At 38.0% G+C, this 16,057-nt stretch overlaps 2 protein-coding genes across 2 annotated transcripts in view; one reads left to right on the top strand and one right to left on the bottom strand.

Moving 5' to 3' along the window:
• SLC12A6 (solute carrier family 12 member 6) overlaps nucleotides 1–3,936 on the top strand; it is a 140,233-nt gene extending 136,297 nt beyond the window's left edge. Inside the window, exons 24-25 of the mRNA XM_007940493.1 lie at nucleotides 2,429–2,562; nucleotides 3,845–3,936. Coding sequence (XP_007938684.1) covers nucleotides 2,429–2,562; nucleotides 3,845–3,936 — 226 coding nt within the window. The remainder of the gene's footprint in view (nucleotides 1–2,428; nucleotides 2,563–3,844) is intronic.
• Nucleotides 3,937–7,280: 3,344 nt separating this feature from the next.
• The window catches only part of EMC4 (ER membrane protein complex subunit 4), a 13,732-nt gene continuing 4,955 nt past the window's right edge, over nucleotides 7,281–16,057 (bottom strand). The window contains exons 3-5 of the mRNA XM_007940492.2: nucleotides 8,285–8,438; nucleotides 7,574–7,734; nucleotides 7,281–7,316 (exon numbers count right to left, since the gene is read on the bottom strand). Of these exons, the coding sequence (XP_007938683.1) occupies nucleotides 7,281–7,316; nucleotides 7,574–7,734; nucleotides 8,285–8,438 (351 nt within the window). The remainder of the gene's footprint in view (nucleotides 7,317–7,573; nucleotides 7,735–8,284; nucleotides 8,439–16,057) is intronic.

The following is a 16,057-nucleotide window of genomic DNA, read 5'->3' as shown; positions in this document are numbered from 1 at the left end:
CCTACATGATCCTGACACCAGAAGAACTAGATGGTGGCCAGGTACTACTGTCAGCCAGTTGGAAAGGGGTCAAAATAGGAGATCCTAGATAGAAAAGAAGAAAAATGTGGGACAAAACTCAAAATTATAAAAAAAGACCAGGCTTATTGGACTGATAAATATTGTTGAAATCCCCAAAACTGTGGCTCCTAGTCGCCTTCAGGCCTGGAATTGAACTCACTCCCATGGCTTCCAGTCAAACAACAGACAGGCCTACAAGGTGAACAGTCACACCTGGTAAGCACACTCCTTAAAAACAGTCAGCCATGGGAGATCAGTAGGGCAGTATTTGTCCAGGGAGATAGCTTAGAGGGCAGTAATGCATAGGAAAGAAGTAGACAGGGAAAAGGTAACCACAGGGAGGAAATGGGAAGAGAGCTTTTACATTATGGGGATTGCAGACAGTGTTGTGAAACAAAATGTGTATGACCTGTTGAATGGAAAACAAATATGCTTTGTGAACTTTCACCCAGGTCACAGTTTAAAGGAAAAAAAAGACCTAGAGAGTTTCTGGGGCAGACATAGTTGAAATGATGTTTCATGGGCTCTGGACTGAATAGAAGAATGTGAAACTAGAAGTTAAGACTCCAAGGGCTAGATAGCTCAAAAAAAAAATCAAAGAATGGGAAAAGGAATAGAGTAAGAATTAGAGAATGGGATATTAGAGGTATCAGATTTTTTTATTTGTCTCTTCCTGTTCGGGAATTCATAAATCTGATGGATTATCCTGGAATTCTGATTACACGTAAGTTACTCATCTTGATGGTATCCCACATGAATGAGTAGATGTTGCCATCTATTGAGGCACGACCATTGGTGGTTGTGTTTTAGGATAACATTAATTAAGGCAAAAGAACCGAGTTCGTCAGTTTTCCAATTTGGGAGATCTGGTGGGCAGAAGACTGTAATTCCCTAATGCCAGTTTTTCTTGCTGTTAGCTACTATCGAGTTGGCCCTTGGCTCATGGCAACCCTCTCCATTATAGACATTACAGAAAATTTTCTGTAGGGTTTTCTTTACTGTAATCTGCATAGAAGCAGATCGCAGGGCCTTTCTTCTGCAGAGCTGTTGTTTGGGATCAAACCACCAATCTTTTGTTCAGCAGCTGATCACAAACCACTCAGTGCCACCCAAGTTCCCTAATGCTAATATTTAAATATATTTGCCATTACTATCTCATCTAATCTTCACAACTACCCTGTGATAATGATTATTTTATTCCTGTTTGACTATCTAACTGTTCTGAAGCTTAAATTTCACATATGTTAAAGAGAGTAAATAAATTATTACTTAATATGTTTCTGTGAAAATTAAATGAAGTCATATGTAAAGCATTTAGGATAGTAACTGGCACACAGTAGACTATCAATGGGGTTGGTTGTTAGACTGATGGGGAAACTATAGTTCAAGGTAAGTGACATGACCTTAGGGTTAATCAGCCAGCAAGTGATAGAGCAGAAATATAAATCCAGATCTCCAGGAACACAGCTAAGTGTCTTTCTATTCTATTCAATGACTTAATTTTTCCTTCTCCTTTACTTACTCCTTGAAGGAGCTCTGGTTACACAGTGGTTAAAGCACTTGGCTGCTAATCCTAAGGTTAGCGGCTCATACCTAGTAGCCACTTGTTAGGAGAAAAATGGGTGGTATTCTTCCGTAGAGATTGACAGCCTTGGGAACCCTATGAGGCAGTCCTACTCAGTCTTGTGGGGTGACTATGAATTAGAACCAACTCAGTGGCAGTGAGTTTGGTTTTGTAACTTCCTCCTTAGAGATAGAGAACACTTAGCTTGGAATCTAGGTCATGATTTTGGTACTATAAAACTTGTAGAAGTGGGATCCTTTGATGCTGGTCCATCAGGTAGACTGTTGACCGTTTTTGCTTCCACCAGCCCGCTTAGAGGAAAAGACCAAAAGAAAACCGAGGAAAAGGGAAAAAACAAGGTCATTAATTAAATAGCTACTACTTTAAATAACTCTGGGTTCTCTGTAGGAATTTCAGCAGCTTGGAGGTTTAGTTTTTGTGTGTTATGTTGAAAATTCTTCATGGATTTAACATTGAAATACTTTATTCAGTACCTTATTTTCCTTCCCCTTTATACCTAGTAGAATTTCATTTTCTGAAACATGTTTTTGATTTAAGTCTTCATTTAATAAAATAACCTCATACCCGCTTATTCCTGATTTCATGCAGTCAAGCAATGTAAATAAGAGTAATTTTAAAGTTTGTCTTCAAGATGCTCCTAAGAAGCTAGAGAAAAAAAAAAATCATTATTCTGTGCATCACATTATTAATAGTCAATCAGAAAAGCTCTGAGTCTCAAGTTTTGAAGATTGATTATGTAGCTAGTTTTCTCTTTGCCTTAACCACCTCTTTCTTCTCCACCAGGGACCAGTCCAATGTGAGGCGAATGCATACTGCAGTCAAGCTTAATGAGGTTATAGTTAACAAGTCCCATGAAGCAAAGTTGGTTTTGTTGAATATGCCAGGGCCACCCCGAAACCCTGAGGGTGATGAAAACTGTATCCTTTCAAAGAGTGGAGTTGCCAGTAGGGAAGATTTTCTCAGCTTATTTAGTGTATGAGACAATAGATAACTATAAAATTCATCAACTATTCCACCCATTTCCCTCGGTTTGAGATAGGAAGACTTTACTTAGGCAAGTATTCTTACGAAGTAGTAAAATTTAATCTTCTCTTGGGGATTTGGGGGTGCAATATATTTTCTCTGAACCCTGCAGAGACTTTTTAGGTGGTATATTTGCAAGGTGACTTCTAGTATTCAGTGTACAAAACCCTTTCTGACAATTCCAGAGGCAGATTACTCACATCTTTATTCCCTACCTGGCTCCACCCACTTTGCAAAGCCACTTTTTTTTGTATGGAGTTAGGGGAGAAGCAGTTGAAGTGGAATTTCCTTCAGCTGAGGAAAAATATTAGGGTTTTTTTTCACATACCTTCATCCCAGGTTTTACTGAATCTATGTAAACTGATCTATACCAGTACCAAACCTGGGAGAAAAATCTGGGTTGAATAACTTCACTTAGAAATTATTTGGGTTCTCTAGTAGTAGCTTAGGAGGAAGCTCTGGTGGCATAGTGCCTAAGGCACTTGACTGCTAACCAGAAGGCTGGTGGTTCAAACCCACCAACCACTCCTCGGAAGGAAGGTTGGGCAATCTACTTCCATAGTGGTAAGGAGGGGTCTCTGTGAGTCAGGTCTGACTTGACTGCAAATAACAACAACAGTAGTAGCTCTGGTGGCATAGTGCCTAAGGCATTTGATGCTAACCAGAAGGCAGCGGTTCACACCCATCAGCCACTCCTGGGAAGGAAGGTTGGGCAATCTATTTCCATAGTGATAGTGCCTCAGAAACCCAAGGAGGGGTCGCTATGAGTCGGATCTGACTTGACAGCAGTTAGTTTGTTTTTTTTTTTTTTTTTTTTGGTTTGGAATCTTACAAGCTGCCCTATTGAGGCTTTTTTGGGTTTTGGTAGTTTTTGTTTTATTTTGCCATTTAGAAAAACACGTTACTGTGGATTTCCTTATTCTTAAAATAACATTTAGAAAGTATCTAATAAATGAGAAAGAATCTTGCATTATATTTGCCAAGGGAATGGTTCCCTGGATTATTTCACAGGGCTAAATTGAATCCAAAGTTTAGACTTTTCCAATTTCAAGCATATAATAATCAAGACAAGTGTGTCACATTTTGCAGTTCTGTGCTTACATTCAGATTATCAGAATACCAGATTGTAAAACATACTCTTCCCCTGCTTCTTTGTGTCCTTGACAAGTTCTGAAGACATGGAGTTCCTAGAAGTGCTCACCGAGGGACTTGAGCGAGTCCTCCTTGTCCGAGGTGGAGGCAGTGAAGTGATCACCATTTATTCATAATCTGCCTCTGAATGACTCTGCTTGGCCTCACCTTTCCAAAAAGGCTTCTGTCCTCCATGGAAGCATCAGCCCTTTACTACCATTCCCACTCAGCTAGCGGACTGTATTCTATACACATCACACTGAACTCTTGATGAGCTGAGCTTCAAGCACTTGTTCAAAAGCATACAAGTAGATCAGCTCTGTGCTCCCATATGATGCTGGCTTTATAGAAGCAAATACTCCCTCAACATCAGAGCAATGGTCAAATTCTAAAAGCCATGTCTTTACCAGTCAAAGGCAAGTTGGAATTAGCAAGCTAAGTGATTCAAATGAATTGGCAAAAGGGATGCCAGAAATTCACCTGAAGACAAAATTTTGCAAGCACATATCCATTTTAAAGATGAGTCTTGGAAGTCCTGCTTCAGTGATGACACCATGGGGTAGCAGTCAGAGATATAGCATCATCTTATTAAAAGAATTCAGGGCCAAGTATATGGGATCCTGATACCCTTATGGGAATAACCCGTGGCAAGCCAAAATGGGAATCTTTATTAGCTGACTTTCGTGTACACATTGCTCTCTAGGACTCTAATTTTTTTATTAGGGTACTAATGCACAAAAACTGAAATATGGCTTTAGCCACCACTTGCTCCAACACAAAAGTTCCCCAGAATACCAAGTTTAAGTATATATACTGTGTTGATGTATATTTCACTTGTCTGCTTCTCAAAATTCATTCAGTAGTAAAAATTGTAACACAGACAGTGTTACAATGGAAACTGCTTTTCAAAAGATAATTATTTTTGGGGGGGTTTCTTTTCAAATGGTTGAACAAAGGGAACTCCAAAAAGTAGCTATTAAGATTTACTTAAATACAACCTTTGGTTATGTATGTGACATGGGTAAAACATACAAGCTCTTATGTATGAAACATAGGTCATGATGAACACTGGCCAATAGGTTCTCCTTTACTTTTATGCCCTCAGGGTTAGTAAGAATAGGTCAGAAAAATCACGGGAACAAACACAAGGAAGACTGGCTAAAATCTTTTCCTGAAAGTTCTGGATCATCTTTTTAAGGGAGAATCCAGCAATGGAATTAGAAGTTCTAGAGCCATACTTTTTCCATAGTGCCAAAGGTCTTGAGCTGCTACTACTCTTACTTGTTTTGCTAAAATAAAATATAAATTGGCATTGGCCTATTTCAAGAAACTTCTCTTCACCAAGAAACTTGTGTGGTCTCATCTCCAAAGAGTTGAGGTACTCACCTAACTGCCTAGAATGTGAGCATTTTTCCCTCCTGCTTTCAATTTTATTCTTCATTCTGACTGCAGAAACTTGGCTCTGAACTAAGATTATCCAAGCCAGATCTTCTGCTATTTCAGTCGTTTCCAGAAATCTCTCAGTGTGCCAATGTGCAAGCTCAGCTTTGTTTTATATTTGTCCCCTCACTAATTTAACGCTCATAAAATTCCTGGCTTTCAAGCATACAGAAACTACTCTGTGACTGAGCAGTAATTTCAAATATGTATTAAAGTCGTCTTTTTTTTTTTTACAGGATAGGTATTTAGAGAAACTATCTTCTTGTTGTATTCATGGCTGCTTTTGAATTTTGCTTTATTAATGTTAGTGCCACTCTTCCTTGATTATCCAGTAGGATATGGAGCAAGTTACTTAGGTGCCAGCAGATTGTTCGTTTGACTTTTGGAGGCAAGGAAGAAAATCCTTCAATATGGCTTAAGAAAATCATTTTGATTTGTTTCTTTTGCTCTTTCAACCTCTAGGCCCACTCAAGGTAGCAAAGCAGACAGGATCTTAAGTTTTGTTTTTCTTGCTCCTTCCTGCAGAGGGTAAAGCATTATTTTACAGCTCTCATTGCAACACTCCATTGTTGAGTACAGCACTAGAGGAACAGGTCCCCTAGGATTCAAGATCTTGAAGGTCAGTCTGTGCAGGAATTCCCCTGCATTTATACACATTCCCCCTTCCACCACATGTAGGACAAAAATGGTCAAAATATAACATTAATTTTAGGAGGGCTGTTTGTAGTTGGAGCTCTGTCAGAATCTTACAAAAGGATAAGGAAAGCAGTGGCTATTAATGTAGCCTCTACAGTAAGTCCCTGGTTACAAACGTCTGGCTTATGGACAACTCCTATTTGTCCTTTAATGTTATTAAAGTTAAATGTTAAGTTTGCCCTCTCTTGAAACGACTGAACCCACCCCTACTCTCAACAAATTCTTCATCACAATCACCTTCACTTGCTGCACATGTAGTTTTTAAATCATTTAAAAGGCTTTGAGCTTTTTCTTGCACTAAAGTAAAGCTAAATAATGTAGCTGTTCCAACTTTTACCTATGAATTGCAATTAAAGACCCACTTAGGAATCAGTCTTGTTAGTAACTAGGGCACTGCCTGTATTCTACTTCAATCCCTAAAACATAAAATCAGTGTTACATGGAAGAATGGTTATTAAGCCAGATTTACACTCATCTCTGTCAAGAGCATTTCATGTCTATATGTGTTGCTTATGTTGTCTGTCTGCAAAATGTTTTGTCTTTCTTAATCACTGCAAATAAAGCAATACCGAAAACTTGATAAGAAAATGCACCTTAGGGGAAGGGGCTTTGTGTTTCAAGAGAGAGAAAGATCTCCTGCCTTTGGAATAAGATGAGCCAGCTTTTAAGTCTCAGCTATGATTTTACCAGAGCAGGTTATACCTTTAAATGCCTCAGATTTCTGTGATCCCAAGGATCCCACCAATCCTCATTCCCACTAAACATGTTAAAAATCCATTATTGTGGGTGTTAAAGTAGTAACTACATTGTAAACATATTTATGTGCTCATTTTTTCTGGTTTTTCTTTTCATCATGTATAGTCTCAATCCAGCATTAGTTTCTTACATCTTTTACCAGTGTCTCCAATAGAATTTTTATATCCCATCTTGTGTTAAACAAACAGAAGTGAAATTATTAAGGAAAATAGATTTAAGGGAAACATGTGCAACTTTTTTGTTCATAACCATTTAATTTATTGAGAGGAGATGCTGTGTGGTTCTTGATTTAGCAGCATCCATTTGTTTGTTTACAGAGTTATAGTTTTGTTTGTTGTTTTGCTCTGTACTGGAAACATAAATAAAGTTTTCTACATTATTTTCAGTGAGGGGTTGTGCTATAGTTTCTTTGGGTATGTATTTTATAGACATTGTCCTTCTAGGGTTTGTCTCCTCACCATAGACATGGATTCTTTCCAACACAAGTGAAAATTTTTAAGGTGAGTATGCCGAGCAGGAACTATTGGCCCTAAAAAAGTATATAAATGAGATCCAAATCCTTAAGGTGCCAGATGCATCTATCTCAGGTTCATAAAAGCAATCCCCCACCACTGAACTCCATTCTCTGGAAAAAAGAAAAAATAAATAGGTAAGTGGTGTAAGAGTGTGAAATGACTTCCTGAATTAGTCATAGTCATTTAATACTTTAATCACAAGTTCTATTTTATCTTATACTTAAAAAATGACAACTCTCAAATTCCTAATGGCTCTTATTTCTTAAGGCCTGACTTCTAATACCAACTCTAATTTCCCACCATCAAATGGGGGAGCTGTTCATTGTGCATTACAACTGACCAATATTTAACTTCACTTTTGCCTTACCTCTGGGGGCTCGATGAAAGCTAACCAATCTGAAGCATGTGTAGGCAACAGTCCCATGGACTGGCACTTGTAAACAGCCAGTGCCAAACCCATGAGGTTCCCAATAAGATAAACCAAACCCTGAAGAAACTTCTGGCTTGAACTTTCTAACATCTTGAAAGCTGTTGAGATAAAAGAAGGTATCAAAAACCAAAACAACTTTTTTTTCCCAGTATGAATCAAACTAACTATACATTAGGAGTGGTTAAGTGCTTGGCTATTAACTGAAAGGTAGGAAGTTTGAACCCACCAGGCATCCCATGGGAGAACGATAGAAGCAGTCTGCCTCTGTAAAGATTTACCACGTTGGAAACCCTATAGGGCAGTTCTATTCTGTCCTATAGATCGCTATGAGTCAGAATCAACTCAATAGCAATGGAATTTTTTTGGTTCTTGGTAACTATATATTAAAACAATATAGACAGACCGAGAGTAAGATGGAAAATAGGGCAATTAAATGCAAACAGAAAACTATGATAAGCACTATTTTCCCTCCATGCCACCATTTCTGTCACCCTGAACACTTCCCCCCTCACCCTACCATTTCTACCCCCTGCACCCACTCCCCCTACAACAACCTAAGAGCTGTACCAAATATTTCCAATACAGACTTTGACTAAGAATTTGTCTTTAATCTTAAAATCCAGGAAGGGTTGTATCAAGAATACTTACTGGCTGAAATGGCCATAAGTGCCTGTATAGGTCGCCAGGCCATCATACACACCATCATGGTAGGAAAGATGGATATAGTATTGCCAGCCATGTACATGATGAAGAGGTTCATGGGAATCTGTTTGAGGGGACCCAAGGCGATGTCCCAGCAGCGCTAAAATAAATAATTTTAACCTCTGGTCACTATTCTCAGTCCCACATTTATTGTACCACTGACGTTAAAGTGAAAAAAGAAGATGAATAAGTTGACCCCTTGGTTCCACCATCTCTTCTCTTCTCCATGTTGCTGCAGGAAGTGTTTTCTTCTTCTAAAGATCAGACATCCTCACCATCTGTTAGGTTTTTCCTTATAGGTTTTCCAGATATCATTTCCCCCATTTGGCTAAAAACAAACAAAAGACTTCCCTGGTTCTGTCCATGTATTTTTGCATCTACAATTGGAAAAACAGACAAATCCACAATCACAGTGGGAGATTAACATACTGAAATCAATAATACAACAAGACAAGGATGAAGAATATTTGAATGGCCATTATTAACACAGATACATGTAGAACACTGCACCCCAGCTACTGCAGAATTCACATTCACATGGAACATTTACAAAAACCACTTGCTGAGCTGTGGAGAAAGTGTCAATAACCCTCAAAGAACCAAAATTATATAAAGCATGTCCTTTGACTACAACATAATTAAACTTAGCATAACATAAAAGATAACTAGAAAGTCCCCATGTTTGGGAATTAACAGATGTACTCCAAATTAGAAAACATTAAAATGGAAAAGTATTGATAAAAAATAATCACATATTAAAACTTGTGGGCTACAGAGCGGGGTTGAAAAATTTATAACCTTAAATGCATATTAGAAGACTAAGAATGACCCATCTCAAGAAGTTAAAGAACAAATTAATCCCAAGGAAATAAAGATGAAAGCAGAAATTAATGGAAATGTGGGAGAGAGATAAACAGATCTACTGACTCAGGACCATAGTACGGGGACACCAGACTCAATTGGTACAAAATACGTAAAAGTTTTGTTCCTCATCCTACATTGGTGAGTAGCACCTGGGGTATTAAAAGCTTACAAGCAGCCATCTAAGATGCAGCTAATGGTCTCTTATTGTCAGAAGAAAAAAAGAGTGCAAGAAACCAAGGGCATTTGGAAGCAATCAGCCCTAGGATATGATGGCCCTCTAGACCAGAAGAACTAGATGGTGCCTGGCTACCAATGCCAACCACTCAGGAAAGTATCAAATCTGGACATCCTGGATAGAGAGGCAGGACAAATGTGGAACAAAATCCAAAAACCCAATAATGACCAGATTACTGGTCTGATGGAATCTGATGAGACCCCCCAATATTATGGCTAGGATACATTCTGGGACTGGAATAAAACTCACTCCCAGGGGCTGGCTTTCAGCCCAATGTTGTTGTTGTTGTTGTTTGCCATCGAGTCGGCCCCGACTCAGTGACCCCTCCTTGGGTTTCCGAGGCAGTATCACTACGGAAGTAGGATTGCCCAACCTTCCTCCCGAGGAGTGGCTGGTGGGTTTGAACCGCCAGCCTTCTGGTTAGCAGTCAAGTGCTTTTAGCCACTATGCTACCAGAGCTCCCAATAATAAACAAGATATATACGCAGACCACCCAACCCAGGGTGATGCACTCACATACTGTATGGAGATACATCCTTTGGAGCAATCGACCACAGGGCACCAGAGGGACAACATTCACACAAAGGAAACACAGGACACACAGGAGTACATAATGATGAGGGGCATGGGGGGAGGGGGGTGCGGTTTACTGGGCAGTGAGAGGAGACTGGGTTAGGATTGGGGATGGTAAATGCGGAGTTAAACTAAACGTACACAAAACGTTGAATGTAAAACTCTGTAAACTTGCACCTGAAGCACAATTAAAAAAAAAAAAATTAATGGGAAAAAAAAAATACTGGTGAGCCTGATGAAGAAAAAATGGAAAAACACAAATACTCAACATCAGGAATGAAAAAAGGGACATCTCTATAGAGAATGCAGAATATTAATCATATTATGAACAACTTCATATCAATACATCTGAAAATAAAGGATATGGATAAATTCCCAGAAACCAAAACAACCTGAAAAACTGCACAAGATATTGGAAATATACACAGTCCTATAAATGCTACACAAACTCTTCTAGAGAATTAAAAAAAAAAAATCATGCAACTCATTTTATTGTTGCTGTTGTTGTTATTTGCCATCCAGTAGCCCCCGACTCATAGAGACCCCTCCTTGGGTTTCCGAGGCAGTATCACTATGGAAGTAGGATTGCCCAACCTTCCTTCCGAGGAGTGGCTGGTGGGTTTGAACCGCCAGCCTTCTGGTTAGCAGTCAAGTGCCTTAGGCACTATGCTACTAGAGCCCCTATTCATTTTATTAGAGCCTCATAAATACCAAAAAGGACATTATGGGAAAGTAAAGTTGAAGGTCAATACCTATTGCATATAAATCTAAAAACCCTAAACAAAACATTAGCAAACTAAATCTACCTATATAAAAAAACACACAACTACCTGTTCGCATTTACTCACCACATTAAAATAATAAATGGCCATATTTATAAATGGTCCCCTAATTTGTCATTTACAAAAAAGATCTTTTATCTGGGAATTTAAATTTCTAATCATCCAAACAACAGAATTGGTCTAAAAGATATATTTTATGATAATCTACCATTAAAATGAGGTCATTTTAATAATAATTTGCTATCATCTATTCATGCTATAGTTTAATACACTAAGATGCAAAATGGTGACAATGCTTAGAAAATAACTGAAAATGTCACTTTCATGTCATAAAAATTACATGCATTCCATGAAACAAAGAGAAAAACGTAATAAACAATAGAGGTGCCAGGCACTTTTCTAGGCACTCGGGATCTATCGGTGGACAAAAGAGACAAAAAATTGTGCCCTCATGGAGCTTACTAGAATAAGCAGACAGGCAAGAAACCATATCATAAATGCTATGGGGAAATATAAAGTAGCAAAACAGGATAGGGAGTGCCATGAGAGCAGGCTTCACTAAGAAGGTAACATGAGAGTCACAGAATAAATAAGGTTGCAATTATAAAGGTATCTGGGGGAAGAATGTTCAAGAAAGAAGGAAGAACATCTACAGACAAACCACCCTAAACATGCCCAATCTCATCCGATCCTAGAAAAAAGGGGGAAGAACAAGTACAAAAACCCTGTGATGGTAGGTTGCTTTCCATGTCCAAAGAATGGCAAGGCAGCCACTGAAACCAGAGTAGCCTAAACAAAGAGGTAAGTAATAGGAGATGAGATTGAAGAGGTTACCAGGGCTTGATCATGCAATTATGTAGAATATTCCAAAGACTGGCTTTCACTCAACTGGGGAGTCATAGGAGAGTAATGATCTGACATGTTTTAAAAGGATCACTCTGGGTTCCTGTAAGATGGTGGAATAGGCAGAAAGACTGCACAGACCCTCTTCGACAAAGAAAAGGAGAACCAATTAACACAGACACAGAAGATAATCCTGGAGTGCTGAGCTTTGAAGGGAAAGATATAAAAGTAGACTAAACTCCAAATAGCAAAAGAATATGAACGAAAACACCAAAAAAAGGAACATACGGAGCTGTGGTCTGGCAGCGATCCTGATGGCACAGACAGCTTGGATATTGCCGAGTGTTGGTACGAGCTAAGAATTAACCTAAAAAATCAGCCCTCCGAGCCAGGGACTCCATGGAGGACTGCTCTGGTGGCTGGTGAATAAAAGGGGAAGCAGCGAAGAGGAAGGCAGGCTGAGCTGTGCACTTTTGCCTGTCTGGAGGGTACAGCCATTTGAAATGTTTACAAGCGGTTTGACCATTTTGGATATTTAAAGCAACAGCTTTCTTCCGGATTCCAGGGACTTAAGAATAGGCTCCACTCACCAGGAACCACAAGGACATTTCGGACCCAGATGACAGGAAAGGTGTGACATTCCCCTTGTTACTCTTATATCCCACACCCTCTTGGTGAACAGAGATGCATCCATCTCTCAGTCCCACCCATCTTCTAGACCAGCAGGAATCCCATCCCAGTCTGTGTGTTCTGACGGAGCCTGGGTGCCCTGCCCCACCTTGCCCTAATTTTTTTTTCTTTTTTCTAGCTTGTTTGTTTTGCCTGTTGTAAAACTACTACTATTATTATTATTATTACTTTTTTTTTTTTTTTTTTTTTTCTTTCTCATGATTAACTCTGTTCCTTATTTTTCTTTTTTGCATTTTTACCAATTTTTCTTCATTATTCTTTTTCTCTACCTTTTTTTTTCTCTACCTTTTTTTTCTCTTATTGCCCTCTCCCTAGATACTGCAGGGTTTTTTTTTGTTGTTGTTGTTTTGCCTTTTTTCTTTTTTTGGTTACTCTTCCTATGTAATTACATGGTGTGTTTTTTGTCCATTTGTTTTTACTTTTTTGATGGTTAGTCAATAGTTAGCTTTGTCTAACTGAGTGGGAGACAGCAACAATCTCCATATGACACAACTACACCCACACTTCCTGCAGCTTCACTTACTGAGAGCCCCCACTACATTCTCCACCAACAGGCCAATGATAAACAACCACCAAGAAGGACCTGACTACCCTTAGCTGCTCTTCACAAACAGTTAACAGAGATCTACATACAAAAATGTCACAATGTCTCAGAGACAACAGACCATCACAGTCCACACAAAGAAGCAAAATAAAGTGCTAGAGCAGGATACAGACACAGAACATATCCCTAAGGAAGAAGCAGCATTGAAACTCCCTGATAAGGAATTCAAAAGAATTTTATTTAGGTCTAATCGTCAAAGGATTGAGAGACAGATGAAGGAAAACACAGATAAAACCCTAGAAGAATTTCGGAAGAAAATACAAGAACAAAATGACAAAATAAATGAAAAATTAGAAATGATTCAAAATCTACAGACAGAAACCCAGATGATTAATACTAAATTGTTAGAAATAGTTAAGACATTGAAAGGGCAAAGAAGTAGAATTGACGCAATGGAAGACAGAACTAATAAGACTGAAGACAAATATCTGAATACTTCTTTGGAAAGGGATCAATCAGAAATAAAGATCAAAACAAAGTGAAGAAAGCCTAAGGATCACGTGGGATACCATCAAAAGGAATAACGTATGTGTCATTGGAATTTCAGAACAGGAAGAGAAAAATAAAACCACTGGGAAAACTGTCAAATATTTGTTGGAGGAGAACTTCCCAGGTATGATGAAAGATGAGAATATATCCATTCAGGAAGTCCAATGAACCCCAAACCAGATAGACCCCAAAAGAAAATCACCAAGACATATCAACATCAAATTCATCAAAACCAAAGACAAAGAAAGAATCCTGAAAGCAGCACAGGAAAAAAAAAAAATCACTAACAAAGGATAACCAGTAAGAATAAGCTCTGATTTCCCAGCAGAAAACATGCAAGTGAGAAGGCAATGGGATGGTATATATAAAACCGTGAAAGAGAAAAACTTCCAACCAAGAACTATATACCTGGCAAAATTGTCCCTCAAATATGATGGTGAAATTAGGAGATTTCCAGATAAATACAAACTAAGGAAATTTGTTAAAACCAGACCAACCTTACAAAAGATGCTAAAGGGAGTCCTTTGAACAGAGAAACCAAAATAGCAAACAACAACCAACCATTAATACACAAGATGGCATAACCCAGAAACCACAGCAATGGACATACCCAAAGTAAAATAAGTTTATCAGATTGTAAACAGGGAACAAGAGAGATCAATTGGCAAATGAGGAAAACTACAAAACAAAAAGAGGGAAAATACTGTGCAGTACAGAACTTCTAAATGGTGAGGAAGGCAAGAGAGCTGCAAGAGAGAATGAACTATTCTAAACTCGGGGAGAAAATTATAAATCATAGGGTAACCTCAAAGAAAAATGATAAACCTTCACATCACAATAAAAAAGAGAACAAGCACAAATATTCAGCAAATACTAAAACAGCAGCAACAAGGAAATGATAACATGATTCACAAACATAATGAGCTCAGCACAGAAAATTATGTAGAACAAAGAAACCAGGGACACCATGGAAAAACACATAACAAAATGACAGCAACCAGTTCATACTTGTTGATAACTACACTGAATGTTAATGTATTAAATCCACCACTCCAGTGACGGAGCGTTGCAGATTGGACAAGAAAACAAAACCCATCAATATACTGTCTACAAGACACACACCTTAGACACAAAGACAATAATAGACTAAAAATCAAAGGTTGGAAAAATATATATCAAGCAAACGGCAACCAAAAAAGAGCAGGAGTGGCAGTATTAATCTCTGATCAAATCGACTTTAAGACAAAAACCACCATACAAGACAAGGAAGGACATTATATAATGATTAAAGGATCAACTGAACAAGAAGATATAATCATAATAAATATCTATGGACCCAATGAAAAAGCCCCAAAAAACATAAATTAGACTTTAAAAGAGTTGAAAAGGCAAATAGATAACTCCACAGTCACAGTGGGAGACTTTAATATACCACCTTCAATAAAAGAAAACAAATGGAAAGAAACTCAACAAAGATGCAGAAGAGCTAAACAATACAATCCACCAACAACTTGACCTCATAGACATCTACAGAGCACTTCACCTAACAACAACCCAATATACATTCTTTTCCAGTGCACATGGAATATTTTCCATGATAGACTGTATGTTAGGCCATAAAGCAAGCCTTCATAAATTTAAAAACATTGAAATACTGCAAAGCATCTTCTCTCTTCTCAGATCATAATGCTATCAAATTACAAAACAACAGGAAGATCAACAGAAAAAGAGTAAACACATAGAAACTAAACAACACCATCATTAAGAAAGACTGGATAAGAGAAGAAATAAAAATAGAAATTAAAAAATTCCTTGAATCAAACAAGATTGAAAACACAACATACCAAAATCTTTGAGAAACAGCAAAAGCAGTGATCAGAGGCCAATTTATAGCAATAAATGCACACATCAAAAAAGAAGAAAGAGCCAAAATCAACACTTCAAATCAACATCTCCAACAATTAGGAAAAAATAAGCAAGAAGAGCCTACAGTCACCAGAAGAAAGAAAATAATAAAGATTCGAGCAGAAATCAATGAAATAGAAAATAGATAAGCAATAGAAAAAAAAAATCGAGACTAGAAATTGTTTTTTTTTAAAAAAGATTAATAAAATTGGCAAACCACTGGCAAATTTAACAAAGGAAAAGAGGGAGAGAATACAAATAACACAAGTAAGAAATGAAATGGGTGACATTACAACAAAACCAACAGAAATAAAAAGGATAATATTAGAATACTCTGAAGAACTGTACTCCAACAAATTTGAAAATCGGGAAGAAATGAACAGATTTCTAGAAACACAACACCTACCTAAACTAACACAGACTGATTTGGAAAAGTTGAACAGATCCATAACAAAAGAAGAAATTGAACAGGTCATCCAAAAACTACAACAAAAAAAAGTCCTGGCCCAGATGGTTTCACCGGAGAATTCTACCAAACATTCAGAGAACTGACACCAATCCTACTCAAATTATTCCAGAACATAGAAAAGGATGGAATCTTCCCTCACTCATTTTATGAAGCAAGCATAACCTCGATACCAAAACCAGGCAAAGACATCACTCAAAAGGAAAACTACAGACCAATATCCCTCATGAATATAGGTGCAAAAATCTTCAACAAAATCCTAGCCAAT

Source organism: Orycteropus afer, unplaced genomic scaffold (assembly GCF_000298275.1).
Source record: "Orycteropus afer afer isolate SDZICR_OR568_19922 unplaced genomic scaffold, OryAfe1.0 scaffold00068, whole genome shotgun sequence".
Taxonomy (NCBI): domain Eukaryota; kingdom Metazoa; phylum Chordata; class Mammalia; order Tubulidentata; family Orycteropodidae; genus Orycteropus; species Orycteropus afer.
Note: the sequence above shows the minus strand (reverse complement) of the source record. Positions and strands in the feature narration are given on the sequence as shown.